The following is a 23,149-nucleotide window of genomic DNA, read 5'->3' on the forward strand; positions in this document are numbered from 1 at the left end:
GTACATCCAAAGGGAAGGAAAGGGGATTTTCCAAAATGTTTCCTGGCCTCCCCAGAATTTAGGCTCACTGGTGTGTGTGTGTGTGTGTGTGTGTGTGTGTGTGAGTTTGAGTGGATGTGTTGAGTGCGTGTGTGCGGGTGGATGGGTGGATAGGTGAGTGTGTGTGTGTGTGTGTGTCCGGAGCGATATTGACTCATTTCCGAACTAAACTTTATCGTCCAACACTTAGAGTCCATTCTGATGAACAATTGGAATTTTATCAGACTTGATCTTGTAGTGGGTGGCATGCTGTCGCCCCCTCTTACCTCTGAAGTGACTTACGCTGCCAATTATAGGGCGACCTATAGTGTAACGTGGACTCCGAACCACGCAGTAACTAGCCTTTTACGTTCAGATCTACATATCACTACCAAGCGTAAAAGATGCGATAAGTGACTGAAAAAGAAACCCACATGTTACGATTTGCAGTTCGACAGTTACCTACTGGGCAACATTGCCATAATTTATACATTAAAAATGGAAAATAAAATATCTAGTTTTCCTTGTTCCCTATAAATTTGTACTCCTTGCCTACCAAGGACAAAAATACCGACTGTTTCACCATCCATTTGCCCTAAGTATCCAACTAAGTCCGCTGCTCTCATTTCACAGCACAGCACGACAGACTAATACCCTCATCGAAACGAACGTACTACGTATGGCCGAAATACGGCGGACGTGATAAATTTGGTGACTTCTGCTAACACGTGTGCTGCTTTACTATGTTTTTATTTCTATGTTTAATTTTCTGCCCAAGTCGAAAAAGCGGGCAGTCTTGGAACATTGCTCTTTACGTCCAGATTCCAGTGAGGTATGAATGGAACAAGCGTATAGTTTCGGAAAGTGTCTCCAGTTCCGTCATTTGCCTTACAACTATGAGAAACGTGACGAAATTCTTGGATAGAAATGGGGGCTGGAATTAATTTCAACTTAGAGGTAGAATAATTATGTTTCACTCAAATTATGCGTATATCTAAATGTGCTAAAAGTGTAAAGTCGATGAGTTGCAGTACATGTTGCCAGTCATGCGTACAAGCAGGACTTGAGGCGGTTGAACATTGGCCTCATACACGAAGAGATTACTCCGGAGAATAGAGCACATCATGTTTTCAACCACAGTAGCTGTCGAGGTTTTGAGAGTACAAGGATGCTACAAGCTATCACAAAACGAATACGGAGAAATGAGGCTGTGCGAACAACGAGCAAATTCATACGACGTTGATAACACTGGTGGCTGAGGCCCTCAGAGGTTATTCAGCATTCTGATTAGAAAGTTTTTCCTTCCTAGTGTAAAACGTCGCCTTCCCTTCGCGTAGAGTGAGTGTTGTGTCTTAAGTGTATCTGCCGCGTGCAGGAGATCGTGTATGTACCAGTAGAGTTCTTGTGGTGTGTTTGTCTAATTGATGCGATGAAAGAAAGAAAGAAAGAAAGAAAGAGAGAGAGAGAGAGAGAGAGAGGAAATGGGAGAGGGTGGTTCAAAATGGCTCTGAGCACTATGGGACTTAACAACTGTGGTCATCAGTCCCCCAGAACTTAGAACTACTTAAACCTAACTAACCTAAGGACATCACACACATCCATGCCCGAGGCAGGATTCGAACCTGCGAGCGTAGCAGTCGCGCGGTTCCGGACTGAGCGCCTCTAACCGCTCGGCCACCGCGGCCGGCGGGAGAGGGTGGAATCCGTTGCCTGCACTTAGCCTCCTCTTCTCTACCACCGCGGGGTCCTATCCGGAAAAACGAATCACTCTGAATAGTACCATATGCAAATACCAGGGCAAATCGTGTGACACAAAATTTTGTAACTCTGAAAGACATGTGTCATATACACTGAGGTGACAAAAGTCATGGGATATCGCCTTATATGGTGTCGGACATCCTTTTGCCCGGCGTATTGCAACAGCTAGACGCCGCATGGATTCAACACGTCGTTGGAAGTCCACTGTACAAATAATGAGCTATTCTGCTTCTATAGGCGTCCATAGCTGCGAAAGTGTTTCCACTGCAGGATATTGTGCCCGATCTGGCCTCCCGATTTTTTCCCACACATGTTTGGTGGGACTCAAGTTGGACGATCTAGGTGGCCAAGTCGTTGGCTCGAATTGTCCAGAATGTTTTTCAAACCAATCGCGAACAGTTGTGCCCCAGTGACATGACATCGTTGTTTCGGAACATGAGGTCCACGAACGGCTGTAAATGGTCTTAAGTATCTGAACATAATTGTTTCCCGCGGGATAGCAGCGCGGTCTAAGGCGTTTTGTCACGTTCTGCGCGGCTCCACCCGTCGGAGGTTCGAATCCTCCCTCGGGCATGGGTGTGTGTGTTGTCCTTAGCGTAAGTTAGTTTAAGAAGTGCGTAAGCTTAGGGACGGATGACCTCAGCAATTTGGCCCCATAAGACTTTACCACAAATTAAAAAAAAAAAGTTGTTCCCTGTCAATAATCGCTCTCGCCGGCCGGTGTGGCCGTGCGGTTCTAGGCACTTCAGTCTGGAACCGCGTGACCGCTACGGTCGCAGGTTCGAATCCTGCCTCGGGCATGGATGTGTGTGATGTCCTTAGGTTAGTTAGGTTTAAATAGTTCTAAGTTCTAGGGAACTGATGACCACAGATGTTAAGTCCCATAGTGCTCAGAGCCATTTGAACCAATAATCGCTCCAGATGAACCAGAGGACCGAGTCCATTCCATGCAAACACAGCCCACACCATCATGGAGCTACCATCAGTTTACACAGTGCCATGTTGACAACTTGTGTCCATGGCTTGGTGGGGTCTGTGTCATACTCGAACCCTATCAGCAGCTCTTACCAACTGAAATCGGTACCCCTCTGACCAGGCCACAGTTTTCCAGTCATCTAGGGCCCCGCGATGTAGTCACGAGCCCAGGAGAGGCGCTGCAGGCGATGTCGTGCTGTTAGCAAAGCCACTCGTCGCTCGTCTGCTCCGTAGTCCATTAACGCCAAAATTCGCCACACTGTCCTAACGGTTACATTCTTCGTACGCCTGACATTGATTTCTGCGTTTATTTCAAGCAGTGTTGCTTGCCTGTTAGCACTGACAACTCTACGCAAACGCCACTCTTTCGGTCGTTAAGTAGTGGCCGTCGGCCAGTGTGTTGTTCGTGGTGAGAGGTAGTGCCTGAAGCGTAGTATTTTCGGCACATTCTTGACACTGTGAGTCTCGAAAATTCCCTAACAATTTCCAAAATTGAATGCCCTTCCGTCTTGATCAAACTACCATTCCGCATTCAAAGTCTGTGCGACCATAATCACGCCGGAAAGCTTTTCACGTGAATCATCTGAGTGCAAATGACAGCTCCTTCAATGTACTGTCGTTTTATACCTTGTGTACGCGATACTGCCGTCATCATTATATGTGCATATCCCTGTACCACGATTTTTTGTCACCTCATTGTAATTCCAAACGAAGACGGATGCGAATAGCCTTGTTCCTTTTTTGCGTAGGTGTAATTTTAATGCGTATGAAATACACCTTTTGTCTTAGTATCTAGATAACAGAGCATTCTGTAGTAAGAAAATAAATGTATCGAGTGAACAAAAGTCTTGGGAAAGCACTAGAAAAAAAAAATGGTTCAAATGGCTCTGAGCACTATGGGACTTAACTTCTGAGGTCATCAGTCCCCTAGAACTTAGAACTACTTAAACCTAACTAACCTAAGGACATCACAAACATCCATGCCTGAGGCAGGATTCGAACCTGCGACCGCAGCGGTCGCGTGGTTCCAGACTGAAGCGCCTAAAACCGCTCGGCCACCCCGGTCGGCAAAGAACTAGATGTTATTTTAGTAGTGAGTCGCTTCTCCTGCTCATTCCGAATGAGAGTCCAATATCTGGCCTTCATAAGTATGTTGTTAGCACAACGATACATGCCATTTTCAGTTACATTTAATGAGAGACGACCTTCGTAAGTTTGTTCTTCATATGTGTTGCGCCTGTCACAATCAGTGGCTGAGTTGCCTTTTGTTTAGAGCACGGCATCGATCTCACTTCAAGAGAAAACGCACTGCATGAATGAGTTTGCATGTAAAGCGTATTAGATGTCATAACAGTACAGCGACACTTTAGAAAGTTCAGGTTTTATTTTCTCGAAATTTATATTTCAGTTCGATCTTCGCTAATAGCGAGGTTTCTCCGTTATAGGCTCTAGGACAAAAAAAGGTGCACCACGAAAGGAACGGAAATCGGTAGATGTGATGTACATATACAGACAAACAAATGATTACAATTTCAGAAATATTGGATGACTTATTCGAGAAAAAGAGCCTCACAAATTGAGCAAGTCAGTAGCGCGTTGGTGCACCTCTGGACCCTACGCAATCAACTATTCGGCTTGGCATTCATTGAGTTGTTGGATGTACGCCTGTGGGGTATCGTGTCGAGTTCTGTCCAAGGGCATGTTAGATCGTAAACATCTCGACATGCTCCAAACGTTCTCAATTGAGGAGAGATCCGGCGATCTTGCTGACCAAGGCAAGGTTTGAAAGCACGGAAGCCGTGAGCGGGCGGGAATTATCTTGCTGAAATGTAAGCCCAACATGGTTTGGCACGAAGGGCAACAAAACAGGACATATTCTCTGCCTCGTGATGACTGGGTGTTGTGTGCTGTCCTTAGGTTAGTTAGGTTTAAGTAGTTCTAAGTTCTAGGGGACTGATGACCATGGATGTTAAGTCCCATAGTGCTTTGAACCAAAACGGGACATAGAATACAGTCGACGTATTGCTGTCTTGTAAGCATGCCGCGGATGACAACCAAAGGGGTTCTGATATGAAAAGAAAAGGCATACGAGACCATCACTCTCGGTTGTTGGCCGTATGTCGGGCGACAGTCTGGTTGGTATCCCACCGCTGTCTGGGGCGTCTCCAGACACGTCTTCGGCCTGAACTCTCATTGACTGGAATATAATTGTCTTCAGAGATGAGTCCCGCTTCGAACTGAGCCCTGATGACCAGTGAAGACGTATGGGTCAACGGCCCGGACAGTGGTGGGATACTAACCTGACTGTCGCCAGCCATAAGGCCCGACATTCAAGAGTGATGGACTGGGATGTCATTTCTTTTCATAGCAGGACCCCTCTTGCTGTCAACTCCGGCACCCTTACAGCATAGCAGTACGATGACGATATTGTACGAGGGTGAGTCAAATGGAAACCTTAAATACTTTTTTAAATATCATTTATTGTGCAGAAGTGGTACAAAGCTGTATCACTTTTCAACATTATCTCCTCCACGCTCAATGCAGGTCCTTCAGCGCTTGCAAAGTACATAAATTCCTTTAGAAAAAAGTTCTTTTGGTAGTCCGCACAACCACTCACGCACCTCTTCATCAGTCCCTCTAAGCATGTAATGCTCCAAAATGACGCCTTTTTCGTCCCAAAAGAAAGTCAGCATAACCTTCTCTGCTGATGGTTCTGTTAGAAACTTCTTTGGTTTTGGTGATGAGGAATGGTGCCATTCCTTGCTCGATCTCTTTGTTTCCTGTTGGTGGAAGTGAACCTTGGTTTCGTCCCCAGTAACGATTCTTGCAAGGAAGCCATCACCTTCTCGTTCAAAGCGCCGAATAAGTTCTTCAGAAGCATCAACATGTCGTTCTCTCGTTTCAGGAGTCAGCTGCCGTGCCACCCATCCTGCAGACACTTTGTGAAACTGGAGCACATCATGCACAATGTGGTGTGCTGACCCATGACTAATCTGTAAACATGCTGCAATGTCATTCAGTGTCACTCGGCGGTTTTCCTTCACTATGGCTTCAATTGCTGCAATGTTCTGTGGAGTCACAACTCGTTGTGCCTGACCTGGACGAGGAGCATCTTCCATTGAAGTCACACCATTTACGAACTTCCTACTCCATTCGTAGACTTGCTGCTGTGACAAACATGCATCACCGTACAGAACTTTCATTCGTCGATGAATTTCAATAGGTTTCACACCTTGACTACGTAAAAACCGAATAACACAACGCTGTTCTTCCCTGGTGCAAGTCGCAAGTGGGGCGGCCATCTTTATACTGATATTGCGACGGTATGAGTGCATCTGCACTATGCTGCCATCTACAGGCGATTCTGCACGCTGTTTGTAGCTTACCAACTTACAGGATAACGGCACGAAATTTCGATTTCTTATTACAAATTTAAGGTTTTCATTTGACTCATCCTCGTACGTTCGTTTTGTTGCCCTTCATGGCATACCGTCCAGAGCTTACATTTCAGCAACATAATACCCGGTCGCTCACGTCTTGAGTTTCTGCTGCTTGACTTCGTTCTTGTCTAACCCGACCTTGGCCCGAAGGTCGCCGGATGTTTCCCCATTTAAGAATATTTGGAGCATTATGGGCAGGGCCCTCCAACCAGCTCGGAATTTTGACGATCTAACGCACCAGTTGGACAGAATTTAGTAGGATATCCTTCAGGAGGACATACAACAACTCTGTCAATCAATGCTGAGCTTAATAACTGCCTGCATAAGGGCCAGAGGTGGCGCAACGTGTTATTAAGAAATGGTTGAAATGTCTCTAAGCACTATGGGACTTACCATCTGAGGTCATCAGTCCCCTAGACGTAGAACTACTTAAACCTAACTAACCTAAGGACATCACACACAGCCATGCCCGAGGCAGGATTCGAACCTGCGACTGTAGCAGCCGCGCGGTTCCGGACTGAAGCGCCTAGAACCGCTCGGCCACAAGGGCCGGCAACGTGTTATTAACTTGCTCGATTTGTGAAGCTCTTCCTCTTGAATAAATCATCCAATTTTTCTGAAATTGTAATCATTTGTTTTTCTACATCTAGATCTACATCCATACTCCGCAAGCCACCCGACGGTGTGTGGCGGAGGGTACCTTGAGTACCTCTATCGGTTCTCCCTTCTATTCCAGTCTCGTATTGTTCGTGGAAAGAAGGATTGTCGGTATGCCTCTGTGTGGGCTCTAATCTCTCTGATTTTATCCTCATGATCTCTTCGCGAGATACACGTAGGAGGGAGCAATATACTGCTTGACTCCTCGGTGAAGGTATGTTCTCGAAACTTTGACAAAAGCCCGTACCGACCTGCTGAGCGTCTCTCTTGCAGAGTCTTCCACTGGAGTTTATCTGTCATCTCCGTAACGCTTTCGCGATTACTAAATGATCCTGTAACGAGGCGCGCTGCTCTCCGTTGGATCTTCTCTATCTTTTCTATCAACCCTGTCTGGTACGGATCCCACACTGGTGAGCAATATTCAAGCAGTGGGCGAACAAGTGTACTGTAGCCTAATTCCTTTGTTTTCAGATTGCATTTCCTTAGGATTCTTCCAATGAATCTCAGTCTGCAACCTGCTTTACCGACGATCAACTTTTCTGCACATATACATCACATCTACTGATTTCCGTCCCATTCGGACAATTCCTTCGTAGTGCGGTTTTTTTTCTGTCTTAAGAGTGTATTTTGTTCGCATTGTTTCATTATTCTGTCGGCACGTTCACTCTTTTTAGTATGGTGTCACTAAATATAACAGTATTAAATACGAAGTTACATGTGTTGGTCTGCGTTATTCATATAAACCAAAGAATAAAAACTACCTGTAACTCATGCGAAAGATTTATAAATGAAGGAGCAGTGATTATATTTTGAGTTCTTTTTACAAGCGCCGGCCGAAGTGGCCGTGCGGTTAAAGGCGCTGCAGCCTGGAACCGCAAGACCGCTACGGTCGCAGGTTCAAATCCTGCCTCGGGCATGGATGTTTGTGATGTCCTTAGGTTAGTTAGGTTTAACTAGTTCTAAGTTCTAGGGGACTAATGACCTAAGCAGTTGAGTCCCATAGTACTCAGAGCCATTTGAACCATTTTTTTTTTTTTACAAGCACGTTGCAAATGAACAAGATGACTTACCTCTGCGGGCCAGGTCCAACGCAGTCTCTTTACCGATGCCTGTGTTGGCGCCAGTGATGATGGCCGTTTTGTTGTCCAGACGCGCCTTGCTGTAGCATCGTCCACTAAACACAATGCCCATCCTCTTCGAGCTGCAACATAAGGCATTTTTAAGTGAACCACCGCATAAGAACGTACGCTACACATTACAAGTTTAGCAAAGCGTCCTATAAAACGCATTGTTACTAATTGGTGCTGATATACAGCAGTCCCACATTTCGCCTTCACGACGACTCTGTCACTGCCGAAATAGAAAATTTAGCCGTTGAAGACCAAAATGTAATGTTGGTATATTTCGTTTTGGTCGTGGTTGTTTCGCCAGGTTTTCACTTTGCTATGATATCGCAAAACGTTCACCTCGGCTAGTTTGCGAGAACTAAAATTTTCATATCGAACTTTGACCATTTTTCTCAGCCTGTTACTGTGCGAGATTGGATGTCCGTGGCAACAACAAACGAATCTGTATGTTCTGTTCTGTTATATTACCGAGACATCGTACACTATCTACTGTCTCCACGAGTTGTGACGTCAGAGTACTTACGATACCACTCCCGGGAGCCGCCTCCGTGCTTGTGATACTCAGTGAATGTCGCGTCTTTCAAGTAATCAGTTAATTTCTTTCCGTTTCGTGACTTCACTTGCCTCTTAATTGACTGTGTTCACTGAAATGTCAGGTGACAATGTGGACATCATCAGTACTATGTATAGGACGTGCAAAAAAATAGAACAGCAGTTTCATAAAGTTTTATTCAATTATTTTATTTTATGTGTGTTCGAAAATAAAACGGGACAAGCTGTGACCCTGTTGGCTGGACTAATCAATAAAGATACTGAGGATGACGTAATCATAGATTAATTTACGATGACCTCGAAACAGACTTCTTGTGAACCTATGGATCAGTCAGCAGTTTCCTTCGTACAACTGTGTCTGTTTCTAAGGCGTACTAGTGTCTTGTCGCATGTCGCTATACAATTATACATCTACAATTAGACTTGCCTTGTTCTTCGCAAATGAAATGCAGTAAGTAAAATGTACAGCAGTGAAAGCGGAACCACACGTAGCGAAAAACAACGAATCCTTTCTCCGGAAGAGAAAGTCACGTGTTAGAGGAGAACGCCGAGTTCGCAACTGGGTCAGACGGACTTCTTCTTATCTTGTAGCTCCTGACACCACTCGGATTCACACTCATGCGTGATAGATTTCGTTGACAGCAAGATTATGGTTAGCAGAGGAGCAGAGGGATATATGGTTCACCGTTTACACTATGTGACAATTTAATTTCCGTAGAATTCCATCTCCTCTGCTGCCCAGTAGAGACACCATTTACGAGGGATATCCAGTAAGTAAGTTTCTCTATTTTATAAAGAACATTACACACAATTTATCATTTTGAAAAAATTTTTTTGACATTGTAAAATGCTTCTGTTACGTTTCTACGTAGTCGCCAAGTTTTTCTAAGTATTTTTGGTAACGTGACACATGCTTTTTCAAGCTAATGTTTATGAGGTCGGGTACTGCGCTCGTCTTGTGGAATCTGCGAGCTTCCATCAAAATAAAACTTCTTGGACTTATGTCTCGCAAAGTTCTCTTTCTTCATGACATGTCCAACGACTCAGGCAGAGCTCGGAACATTCAACTGGGAAGTGTTTCCCCATCCTCCATATTCACCAGATTTTGTCCCAAGTGATTTCCACATTTTCCCTCAATTCAAAGCTCATCTAGGAGGCAAGAACTTCAAACAGAAGATGAAGTCACATCAACAGTGAACAGATGGTTAGTAGCGGAGGCCCCAACCTAGTTTGGAAAAACTTGTTACCTTACCAGACGTACTTTGAAATCCATGGTGACTATGTAGAAAAGTAACAGATGCATTGTACAGTGTCAATAAAATTATTTCAACATGCTAAATTCTGTCTAATATTTTTCCTTTTATAACAATAGGGAAACTTTCTTATTGGGCCCCCTCGTAGTTTTGACTTTTAAGTAGTTTGTAGCACTCCTATGTGATAGAAATTGTTTTATTTGCTATGTACAAGTATTGAATAGTTTTTCCAGCCCTGAGCTGGTGGGATGGATGAGCAAATTTAGTTGCTAACTATCTCCCCTCCTCAAAGAAATAATAATGAATTATGTCTCGAAACAATAAAAGAAAAACATATATGTCCACCTGCACTTCAGAATGTTGGTAGTACATCAAATTGTTTGAAACTTTAATGTTACACGATTAATTGTAATCTTGTTCATATTTGTCATGTTATCGTGAAATAACTCCAGCGAGTACATTACTTTTAACAACAAAGTTTATTTCAATCAAGTTCTCTAGTAAATTCATTAATGGCAAAACCGGTTTCGACTGATTTGTTACTATCACTAGGCGAAACCGCTTGAAGTATTACAGAATTTTGTGCGATCATTTGACTGAAATAAACTTTATTGTTCCGCTAAAAGTGAATGTATCTACCCAACCTCCCTTCCATCCAACCTCATGTCAATCCACCTCTCACAACCTCTTAGTAATTTTTGGAATTCGAGTGCTGCATAATATTTTATTGCCACGAAACCGTTTTAAACTCAAAGAAATATCTCTCAGTCGTAGTCGAGATAAGTAAAGAGGGGAAAAAGTAAGACCATCCGGATGGCACAGGAAAAATGCGTGGAGCACAAGTGTCACACATAATGAACAACCAGCAGTCAGCTGTCAAAAAACAAACTGCATCTCTAAAGGACATAGCGTGTATTCTGACGGCAACGGGTTCTTAAAACAGGCCACCATACACTGGGATTGCGTTTTAAAAAAATCTGCTGAGCTGTGGCTACGTGGTGAATTAAGACAGCGGATTCCTGTTAACGAGGAGGACACGATAATTGGCAGCACCCGATTTCCAAGAAACGTTGGTTAGTGGAAGAGGACTCTCAATAAGCGAACACGGGTCGCGGGTTATACGTAGATACTCGATCGTTTCTGAGAAAAGGACGGTCAAAGTTTCCGCCGTAATTTATATGCCTTTTAGCATGCAGTAAATTTAACTGAAGCGGTGACACAGTAGGTAGCGTCACAGATTAACACTTTTGCGACTCGTTTTCGAAATCCAATTATTGTTTCTATTTTATTTCATAGTAATTTTATTTTTTTAATTTTTAATTTATCTACCCATGATGCTTCTTATCAAATTAGGGGATACAAGGACGTTATATTAATTGTAAAATTACAGTTGGGTTTCACAATAAATGTCGTATATTTCGTTATATATGTATGTATGGTATTTTCAGGTGTTACAGTCTTTTTAAATTCTCAAATTCTTGTATTTCATTCTTATATCAGTTCTTATATTAGTTCTTACATTTTATTCCCATGTTTATTCTTCAGGAAAATTTGTTGCTTTCCCTTGGATGATACCTTTGTAGAAAGACTGGAAACATGCACATTCCGAACACCACGAGAACCTCGTGAAGACAAGTTTATCATAGCGACATTTCTTCGTATGAATTTCACTCCAGAAAGCAACGTCGTTAATATTGCTAAATATCTCACGCGTTGGTAATAATTTCGTGGTATACCACGCATAATGGATAATTTTTCCGAAAACTGTCACTTGCAGTTGAATATGAATCATGATACACTACTGGTAGTTCACCGAAAACAATTTCAAATGATTATCTAATTCATTTATTTTTTAATTCATTTACCAGACAGGCAATTGCTAGACGAACAAGGACAACGTTAATCAAAATATCCACGGATGTACTGCCGGTCTACAGTGTCCACCGGGCACAATATTTCGGCGATCATACATGTCGCCATCATCAGCTGATGATGGCGACATGTATGATCGCCGAAATATTGTGCCCGTTGGACACAAGAATTTTTTATTTACTTGACCAAGTCCGTAGAAGATTACTACACGACCATTTCCCAATGTATGCTGAAACAACGTTGTCCTTGTGATTCTCGAGTTTCTCCCGGCGTATTTGATAATCAAAATATCCACGGGTGTACTTCCGGTCTACAGTGTCCAACGGGCAGCTGATGATGGCGACGTGTATGATCGCCGAAATATTGTGCCCGTTAGACACTGTAGATCGGAAGTACACCCGTGGATATTTTGATTATCAAATACGCCGGGAGAAACTCAAGAATCACAAGGACAACGTTGTTTCAGCATACATTGGGAAATGGTCGTGTAGTAATCTTCTACGGACTTGGTCAAGTAAATAAAAAATAGAAACAAAAATAAAATAATAATCCAGTTTTGAACATTTTTCGGTGAAATTACTGTAGTGTATCTTGATTCATAATCACCTACGAGCACCAGTTTCCTGAAAAATGATCCGTTAGGTGTGGTTTGCCGCGAAATTATTACAAACGCGTGAAATCTTCAGCAGTGTTAGCTACTTTCCTTTCCTGCGAGAGATTCATATGAAGAAATGTTGCTGCGGTAAACCTACCATCGCGCGATGCTCGCTGTCTTCGGAATTTGTATGTTTCCACCGCTTCTACGATTGTTATCACCCATGGGAATGTACCAAATCTTCCTGCAGAATAAACGTAAGAACAAAATGTAAGAACTAATATAAGAACTGATAAAGAATGAAATGTAAGAATTAATATAAGAACTGCTATAAGAATGAAATATAAGAATATGAGACCAGAGTGAATTCTCACTCTGCAGCAGAGTGTGCGCTGACACGAAACTTCCTGGCAGATTAAAACTGAGTGCCGGACAGAGACTCGAACTGGGCCCTTCGCCTTTTGCGAGCAACAAGTGCTCTACCAACTGAGCTACCCAAGCACGACTCACTCCCCCTCCTCACAGCTTCACGTCTGCCAGTATCTCGTCTCCTACCTTCCAAACTTCACAGAAGCTCTCCTGCGAACCTTGCAGAACTAGCACTCCTGAAAGAAAGGATATTGCGGACACATGGCTTAGCCACAGCCTGGGGGATGTTTCTAGAATGAGATTTTCACTCTGCAGCAGAGTGTGCGCTGATATGAAACTTCCTGGCAGATTAAAACTGTGTACCAGGCCGAGACTCGAACTCGGAACCTTTGCTTTTCACGGGCAAGTGCTGTACCAACTGAGCTACCCAAGCAAGACTCACGCCCCGTCCTCATAGCTTCACATCTGCCAGTATCTCTGGTAGAGCACTCGCCCGCGAAAGGCAGAGGTCCCGAGTTCGAGTCTCGGTCCGGCACACAGTTTTAATCTGCCAGGAAGTTTCACATCAGCGCACATTCCGCTGCAGAGTGAAAAACTCATTCTGGAAGCATCCCCCAGGCGCTATGGCTAAACCATGTCCCCGCAGTATCCTTTCTTTCAGAAGTGCTAGTTCTGCAAGGTTCGCAGGAGAGCTTCTGTGAAGTTTGGAAGGTAGGAGACGAGATACTAGCAAAAGTGAAACTGTGAGGACGGGGCGTGAGTCGTGCTTGGATAGCTCAGATAGTAGAGCACTTGCCCGCGATAGGCAAAGGTCCCGAGTTCGAGTCTCGGACCGGCACACAGTTTTGATCTGCAAGGAAGTTTCATAAGAATATGAGAATTAAAAAAAATTCTAACCTCTTAAACTACTATACACACATATATTGCGTTATGTACGACACTTCATTGTGAAACCCAGTTGTACTTTTGCAATAATATAACGCCCTTGTACGCCTTAATTTGATAAGCATTCTTGCAGTAGCCTTCCAAGGACATGGATGGGTAGTCAAAAGAAAAAGAAAAAAGCAATAACTGGGTTTCGAACACGGGTCGCGAAAGTGTTTAGTAACAACGCTATCCGCTGTGCCACCGCTTTGGCTGAAGCTACTGTGTACTAAAAGGCATATAAACAGCGGTGGAAACTTCGACCGTCGTCGTCTTGGAAACGGTCGAGTATCTACGGATAAGCCGTGAGACATGTTCCGTTATTTTGGCCCCTCTTAATCTGAGCAAAGTTTCTGGGAAATTGTATGATGGCACTTGCCATATTCTCGTCTAAGTAAGACTTGGGACACAGCAACGACAGTCGGTGGAAAGATCCACTCACGTTACGCTAACTGAAGAGCAGAGACGACACCACGCAGACGCGTCCCGAAACCTGCGGTGGCAGCACACACACTGAGGACTGCGGCTCAGGTCCCGACTGCGCAACTCTCCCAATTCCCACCTCCCCCCCCCCCCCCACTACCACTTCGCCAGCGGAGTAGCCTGGCCCAGCTGGCGACAGCAGGAGTGACGTGTGTGGGAGGGGGCTTCAAAAAGTAAGCTGCAAATTATCACAGCAGGCCAAGTAAACTTTATTGAGTGCTACACCACATTTCAAACTGACCCACATACATCACACCATTTTTGAAAATAGTTATCAAGTCTCTGTGAACAACGTACTACCAGTCGTTCAATTCCTCGGAAGTAGAAATCTGTTTCTTGGGCACAGAGCTATTCGAAAACCGCTGTGTGAACGTTTTCATCTTTCCCCCACGTGTCCTTTCGGCTTGCCAAAGGTTGGATATTGCATTGTGTAAAATCTCGAATTGCCAATCACCATCACTCACGCCTGTGCGTCATTGGCCAAGTAGTTGGCATCATTTCACTGCGGTGTGCGCGCATTGTACACTACTGGCCATTAAAATTGTCACACCAAGAAGAAATGCAGATGATAAACGGGTATTCATTGGACAAATATATTATACTGGAACTGACATGTAATTACTTTTTCACGCAATTTGGGTGCAAAGATCCTGAGAAATCAGTACCGAGAACAACCACCTCTGGCCGTAATAACGGCCTTGATACGCCTGGACATTGAATCAAACAGAGCTTGGATGGCGTGTACACGCACAGCTGCCCATGCAGCTTCAACACGATACCACAGTTCACCAAGAGTAGTGACTGGCGTATTGTGACGAGCCAGTTGCTGGGCCACCATTGACCAGACGATTTCAGTTGGTCCGAGATCTGGAGAATGTGCTGGCCCGTGCAGGACCTGCACCATGCGGTCGTGCATTATCCTGCTGAAATGTAGGGTTTCGCAGGGATCGAATGAAGGGTAGAGCCACGGGTCGTAAAACATCTGAAATGTTACGTCCACTGTTCAAAGTGCCGTCAATGCGAACAAGAGGTGACCGAGACGTATAACCAATGACACCCCATACTATCACGTAGGGTGATCAGCCAGTATGGCGATGATGAATACACGCTTCCAATACGCGTTCACCGCGATATCGCCAAACACGGGTGCAACAATTGTGATGCTGTAAACAGAACCTGGATTCATCTGAAAAAATGACGTTTTGCCATTCGTGCACCCTGGTTCGTCGCTGAGTACACCATCGCAGGCGCTCCTGTCTGTGACGCTGCGTCAAGGGTAACCGCAGCCATGGTCTCCGAGCTGATACTCCATGCTGCTGCAAAAGTCGTCGAACTGTTCGTGTAGATGGGTGTTGTCTTGCAAACGTCCCCATCTGTTGACTCAGGGATCGAGACGTGACTGCACGATCCGTTACAGCCATGCGGATAAAATGCCTATGATCTCGACTGCTAGTGATACGAGGCCGTTGGGATCCAGCATGGCGTTCCGTATTACACTCCTGAAGCCACTGATTTCATATTCTGCCAACAGTCATTGGATCTCGACCAACGCGAGCAGCAATGTCTTGATACGATAAACCGCAATCGCGATAGGCTATAATCCGACCTTTATCAAAGTCGGAAACGTGATCGTACGCATTTCTCCTCCTTACAAGAGGCATAACAACAACGTTTCACCAGGCAACGCCGGTCAACTGCTGTTTGTGTATGAGAAATCGGTTGGAAACTTCCCTCATGTCAGCACGTTGTAGGTGTCGCCACCGGCGCCAACCTTGTGTGAATGCTCTGAAAAGCAAATATCGCAGCATTTTCTTGCTGTCGGTAAAATTTCGCGTCTGTAGCACGTCATCTTCGTGGTGTAGCAATTTTAATGGCCAGTAGTGTATTTGTTCCATATACCGCCAGAATTTCACGGTGAAACTGTGTAAAAATTTGATGGTTTACCCAGAAGAACCGTACTGTCTCGCTTACTTTAACTTTGGAGCACGTTTCCAATTGCCGCTACATTTCACTCCCACACTGTGATGCACGTCTTATCCGTACCGCAGCAGAACAGTGCGTGCCGGACGCTTGAAACATGTACTCTTCTGACAGTGTGCCAGCTTGTTACGACTGGCCTTAGCGCGGAACGACATGTGTTAACTTACTTTCTGAAGACCCTACGTATAAGACGGCGGCCGGTGGAAAAAAAGTGAACAGGACTACCTGGAGATGGCAACAAGGCAGCTTTCCGAAATACCACACCAAATGGACGACGTCCCCCGGTTGAATACTTGAGAACTATTCAAAACAATTTATCTCAAACACGCTCTGTTCCTAAATCTCATTTTTTTGTCTATTAACGGGATTCAGTTGCAAGACTAAAAGAAGGAGAAAAATAGACGGATCGTCCATAAACAAAAAACTCCTCATAGGGATCTTAATTATGGATAAATTTCTGCTACTCTCTGTTATAAAGGAAGTAACAAGTCAGTGGATCATCTCGAGGAATACCGTCCAAAATAAGCAAAATGGTCTGGTAACGTATTTCGGACTCGATACTGAAAGTAATTTTCGGCGAGGATGATCCTGTGGAAATAAGTTGTATTACGACAAGAGAATAGACAGCTCTCATAAAAGAATTAAAACAATAAGGTCAGTTGTAAAAGAGATATTAAGGTAGAATACGGATGTTTAACATAAACTACCGCCGGCCGCTGTGGCCGAGCCGTTCTAGGCGCTTCAGTCTGGTACCGCGCGACCGCTACGGTCACAGGTTCGAATCCTGCCTCGGGCATGGATGTGTGTGATGTCCTTAGGTTAGTTACGTTTGAGTAGTTCTAAGTTCTAGGGGACTGATGACCTCAGATGTTAGGTCCCATAGTGCTCAGAGCCATTTCAACCGTAAACTACTAGAAAAAATGCGCCACGGTCCGGGACTAGGTCATTCTATTGAGAAGTTAGGTGACAGGTAGTTCATCATTGTAGGAGTATATGATAACAAATTCAAACTAAATGAAACACGCGTCACAGTAAAGGGAGCCCAGCTAGTTGCAGCAGTACACAGTGTACCTCCTCTCTCGTGGGAATGCTGGCGGTTATTTTCGCATCTCGAGAATGCCGATCCGCATCCTCCAATACACTATCCCAAGCACCTTGAGACGTTTGTTGCAGTTCGGCAATTGTTCTTGCAGACGCTGGAGAACGAGTAAGTTCCAACTTAATCATGTCTCATGCTCGTTAAATTGGCGAGAGATCTGATGATCTTGGTGGCCAGGACAGTTGTACACCATGAAGACCAAGTTGCGTTGCAGCAGCCGTATGTGGACGTCCAGTGTTCTGCTGACAGAGAAGGACACCTTCCTGTCGAAGAAATGGTAGTAGCACTGTGATAACAGCTTTTGCCGTGTAGAGGGCACTGGTTACATTACCCTGCAGAAACCCCATGAAGCCTGGGCTGGGACGTGTGTGTCGTGGGCGTAAGCATTCTGGAATAGGCAGCTCTCGAGGTCTGGTCCATATAGACGTACGTCCATTACTCGCATACAGACAGAACTTACTGTCCTCACTGAAGACAATAGAGCGCCATTCCACTCTACAGACAACTCTTTATCGACATCAGTGTAGACACGCTTAGCGGTGGCGTGGTATCAGTCAGTGGTACCCTGGCCAGAGGCGCACCTGGTCTTAATCCTGCTGGAAGCAGAGAGTTTCTATTCGTCCCTGACGACACAGCATGTGCGACATGTACCCAGATTTCATCCCTGGATGGTACTCGGTCGGGCACAGCTGCTCGGACAATGCGTCGATCTTGACGTATCTCTGTACTACGCGGACGTTCAGACCCTGGTCTACAGAAGTAGGAATGTTCCACGGACAAGTGTTGAAAGCAACGCCACACAACAGACATAAACTATGTGATCAAAAGTGTCCGGACATCTGGCTGAAAATAACTTACAAGTTCGTGGCGCCCTCCAGCGGTAATGCTGGAATTCATTATGGTGTTGGCCCACCGTTAGCCTTGATGACAGCTTTCACTTTCGCAGCCATGCGTTCAATCTGGTGCTGAAAGGTTTCTTGGGCAATGGCAGCCCATTCTTCACAGAGTTCTGCATTGGGGACAGGTGTCGATGTCGGTGGGTGAGGCCTGGCGCGAAGTCGGCGTTCCAAAACATCCCAAAGGTGTTCTATAGGATTCAGGCCAGGACTCAGTGCAGGTCAGTCCATTACAGGGATGTTATTCTCGTGTAACCACTCCACCACAGATCGTGCATTATGAACAGGTGCTCAATCATGTTGAAAGATGCAATCACCATCCCCAAACTGCTCTTCAACAGTGATGTGCAATAAGGTGCTTAAAACATCAATGTATGCCTGTGCTGTGATAGTGCCACACAAAAGAACAAGGGGTGAAAGCCCCCACCATGAAAATCACGACCACACCATAACACCACCGCCTCTGAATTTTACTGATTGCACTACACACGCTGGCAGATGACGTTCACGGGGCATTCGCCATACCCGCACACTGCTATCGGATCGCCACATCGTGTCCCATGATTCATCACTCCACACAACATTTTTCCACTGTTCAGTCGTCTAATGTTTACTCTCCGTACATCAACTGAGGCATCATTTGGCATTTACCGGTGTGATGTGTGGTTGTGAGACGACGCTCGACCACTAAATCCAAGTTTTCTCACCTCCCGCCTGACTGTCATAGTACTTGCAATGGATCCTGATGCAGTTTGGAATTCCTGTGTGGCGCTCAGGATAGATGACTGCCTATTACATATTACTACTCTCTTCAACCGTCGGCGGTCTCTGTCAGTGAACAGACGAGGTGCCGGCCAGAGTGGCCGAGCGGTTAAAGGCGCTACAATCTGGAACCGCACGACCGCTACGGTCGCAGGTTCGAATCCTGCTTCGGGCATGGAAGTGTGTGATGTCCTTAGGTTAGTTAGGTTTAAGTAGTTCTAAGTTCTAGGGGACTTATGACCACAGCAGTTGAGTCCCATAGTGCTCAGAGGCATTTGAACCATTTTTGAACAGACGAGGTCGGCCTGTACGCTTTTGTGCTGTACGTGTCCCTTCACGTTTCCACTTCACTATCACTTCGGAAACAGTGGACCTATGGATATTTAGGTGTGTGGAAGTCTCGCATACAGACTTATGACACAAGTGACACCCAATCACCTGACCACTTTCGAAGTCCGTGAGTTCCGCGGAGCGCCCCACTCTGCTTTCTCACGATGTCTAATGACTGATGAGGTATCTGATATGTAGTACCTGGAGTATAAGACAACAAGTGTCTGGCGCAGATGTTAGATTGGTTATGCTGCTACAATGGCAGGTTATCAAGATTTACGTGAGTTTGAACGTGGTGTTACAGTCGGCGCACGAGCGATGAGACACAGCATATCCGAGGTAGCGATGAAGTAAGGATTTTCCCATACGACCATTTCACGAGTGTACCGTCAAGATGAGGTATCCAGTAAAACATCAAATCTCCGACATCGCTGCTGCCGGAAAAAGATCCTGCAAGAACGGGACCAACGACGACTGAAGAGAATTTTTCAACGTGACAGAAGTGCAACTCTTCAGCAAATTGCTGCAGATTTCAGAATGGGCCATCAGCAAGTGTCAGAGTGCGAACCATTCAACGAAATATCATCGATATGGGCTTTCAGAGCCGAAAACCCACTTGTGTACCCTTGATGACTGCACAGCACAAAGCTTAACGCCTCGCTTGGGCTTATAAACACCGATATTGGGCTGTTGATGACTGGAAACATATTGCTCGGTCGGACGATTGTAGCTTCAAATTGTATCAAGCGGATGGACGTGTATAGGTATGGAGACAACCTCATGAATCCATGGACCCTGCATGTCAGCACGGGAGTGTTCAAATTGGTGGAGGCTTTGTAATGGTGTGGGATGCGTGCAGTTGGAGTGATATAGGACCCTGATATGTGTAGGTACGACTCTGACGTGAGACACGAACGTAAGCATCCTATCTGATGACCTGCATCCATTCACACCCATTGTGCATTCCGAGAGACTTGGGCAATTCCAGCAGGACAATGCGACACCCTACACTTCCAAAATTGCTACAGAGTGGCTCCCGCAACACTCTTCCTAGTATAAACACTTCCGCTCGCGACCACACTCCCCAGACATGAACATTATTGAGCATGTCTGGGATGCCTTGCAACGCGCTGTTCGGAAGAGATCTCCACCCCCTCGTACTCTTACGGGTTTATGGACAGCCCAGCAGGATTCATGGTGTCAGTTCCGTCCAGCACTACTTCAGACATTAGTCGAGTCCATGCAACGTCGTGTTGTAGCACTTTCAGGTGTTCGCAGGGCCCTACACGATATTAGGCAGGTGCACCAGTTTCTTTGGCTCTTCGGTGTATAATGCGTTCATCTCTGTTCCAAATGTCAGTGAAATCTTCAGTAATTTCCATCTAGCTGGTCATCAATCTATTTAAGTGGCACCTTTTACTTAAATCTTTCTCAATACAAGTGTTTAGGCCAAGGATTCGTGTGGCCCGCGGTTCTCAGCTGTATTTTATAACATGCATGAAGCAACTAACAGCCGAATCCAAAAACGTAAACTAACGTTAAGTGCGTCTTAAGAGTGTATTTTTCTTGCTTAGTAACAAACAAAATACTTAAAGAGATAGTATTATTTTAAGATGTGCATAATTTTAACTGATGTTGGTGAATCTTGTATCTCGCCTGGATGGTGGCGCTTGGGTCTGCTCCTGAAAACTGAAGGGTACGCCGAATGTAAGAAGCTAGGAGGAGCAGGCGAGGTAGAAATCTCGGTACTGCAGTGTGAATTTAAATCACCTTTACTTTAGCAAGAAGATGAATACATAACTTTGCACTGAGGAGCACGTAGGTGCGAAGCCGAATGTCTCAAGCTCCAAGAGGTTACACAGGCAAAATCTGTAATGGCGCGTCCACTATGAAATAGAAACAATGCTGCTTGGTCGTCTACTCGGAATCAAATGGGCTGAATCCGGAGCGACGCTCGTAGTGCTGCACAGCGCCGGCTAGAGGGCATTGTCGTCGGTGTCAGCGTCGTAGTGCCACCCTAGCAGAGCGCACCTACGTTGTGGCATCGTAGCTATCGATACCACAGTGAATTTGTAAGTGAGCTAAGTAAAGTTTGTCGCTTGCGCTGTCACTGTAGGACTGATAGACGTGAGAGGGGGCATATTTTATAATTCGACTTCCAATGCTGACAACTCAAGAGCGTGGACAACTAGCACCGATCACATGCTTTGTTATAAATGTCAAAGGGAATTAACATGGATTCCGAAAGTGCGTTATAGAGACGGTCATTTTAAAATGCGGTTCATATTTGTAGCAAGTAATTTGCTATTAAATTAAGGCTGTTGTAATACAATGCAATGAATAAAAGAAAAAAATGACACTGCTGGCCGTTGTGGCCGAGCGGTTCTAGGCACTTCAGTCTGGAACCGCGCGACCGCTACGGTCTCAGGTTCGACTCCTGCCTCGGGCGTGGGTGTGTGTGATGTCCTTAGGTTAGTTAGGTTTAAGTATTCTAAGTTCTAGGGGACTGATGACCTCCAATGTTTAGTCCCAAAGTGCTCAGAGCCATTTGAACCATTTGAAAAATGACAGTCAGAATATTTAGTAATCTTTTGTGACAGTGGATATCAAATTAAACACCTTTCAGCCGTCTAGTTTCCAAACTTGTTTTATTTGGCTATCAGTTTCAGCGTTTTACTGCGTTTTACTACGCCATCTTCAGGCCCCTGAACGACGTATGGGAAGACTCTCGAAAAAAGAAAAAAATCTTTAAAAAAAACTTGTAAAATAGAAACACTACAAAAGTAGCTTAGTTACATATTTGCACTAAGATTAAAACTACTAAAGAAACTGTTATAAATAAATTCATAAAAATACACTCCTGGAAATGGAAAAAAGAACACATTGACACCGGTGTGTCAGACCCACCATACTTGCTCCGGACACTGCGAGAGGGCTGTACAAGCAATGATCACACGCCCGGCACAGCGGACACACCAGGAACCGCGGTGTTGGCCGTCGAATGGCGCTAGCTGCGCAGCATTTGTGCACCGCCGCCGTCAGTGTCAGCCAGTTTGCCGTGGCATACGGAGCTCCATCGCAGTCTTTAACACTGGTAGCATGCCGCGACAGCGTGGACGTGAACCGTATGTGCAGTTGACGGACTTTGAGCGAGGGCGTATAGTGGGCATGCGGGAGGCCGGGTGGACGTACCGCCGAATTGCTCAACACGTGGGGCGTGAGGTCTCCACAGTACATCGATGTTGTCGCCAGTGGTCGGCGGAAGGTGCACGTGCACGTGCCCGTCGACCTGGGACCGGACCGCAGCGACGCACGGATGCGCGCCAAGACCGTAGGATCCTACGCAGTGCCGTAGGGGACCGCACCGCCACTTCCCAGCAAATTAGGGACACTGTTGCTCCTGGGGTATCGGCGAGGACCATTCGCAACCGTCTCCATGAAGCTGGGCTACGGTCCCGCACACCGTTAGGCCGTCTTCCGCTCACGCCCCAACATCGTGCAGCCCGCCTCCAGTGGTGTCGCGGCAGGCGTGAATGGAGGGACGAATGGAGACGTGTCGTCTTCAGCGATGAGAGTCGCTTCTGCCTTGGTGCCAATGATGGTCGTATGCGTGTTTGGCGCCGTGCAGGTGAGCGCCGCAATCAGGACTGCATATGACCGAGGCACACAGGGCCAACACCCGGCATCATGGTGTGGGGAGTGATCTCCTACACTGGCCGTACACCACTGGTGATCGTCGAGGGGACACTGAATAGTGCACGGTACATCCAGACCGTCATCGAACCCATCGTTCTACCATTCCTAGACCAGCAAGGGAACTTGCTGTTCCAACAGGACAATGCACGTCCGCATGTATCCCGTGCCACCCAACGTGCTCTATAAGGTGTACGTCAACTACCCTGGCCAGCAAGATCTCCGGATCTGGCCCCATTGAGCATGTTTGGGACTGGATGAAGCGTCGTCTCACGCGGTCTGCACGTCCAGCACGAACGCTGGTCCAACTGAGGCGCCAAGTGGAAATGGCATGGCAAGCCGTTCCACAGGACTACATCCAGCATC

The 23,149-nt window shown here is 45.7% G+C and overlaps 1 protein-coding gene across 2 annotated transcripts in view; it reads right to left on the reverse strand.

Moving 5' to 3' along the window:
- Nucleotides 1–23,149, reverse strand: part of LOC124556078 (retinol dehydrogenase 13-like) — a 205,148-nt gene that overhangs the window by 115,592 nt on the left and 66,407 nt on the right. Inside the window, exons 1-2 of one of the 2 annotated variants that reach the window (XM_047130105.1) lie at nucleotides 13,983–14,033; nucleotides 7,919–8,049 (exon numbers count right to left, since the gene is read on the reverse strand). In XM_047130105.1, coding sequence (XP_046986061.1) covers nucleotides 7,919–8,039 — 121 coding nt within the window. In that variant the 5' untranslated portion in view covers nucleotides 8,040–8,049; nucleotides 13,983–14,033. Of the gene's footprint in view, nucleotides 1–7,918; nucleotides 8,050–13,982; nucleotides 14,034–23,149 lie in introns of those variants that run through there. The other variant, XM_047130104.1, reaches the window with a different exon arrangement.

This window comes from Schistocerca americana, chromosome X (genome assembly GCF_021461395.2).
Source record: "Schistocerca americana isolate TAMUIC-IGC-003095 chromosome X, iqSchAmer2.1, whole genome shotgun sequence".
NCBI lineage: Eukaryota > Metazoa > Arthropoda > Insecta > Orthoptera > Acrididae > Schistocerca > Schistocerca americana.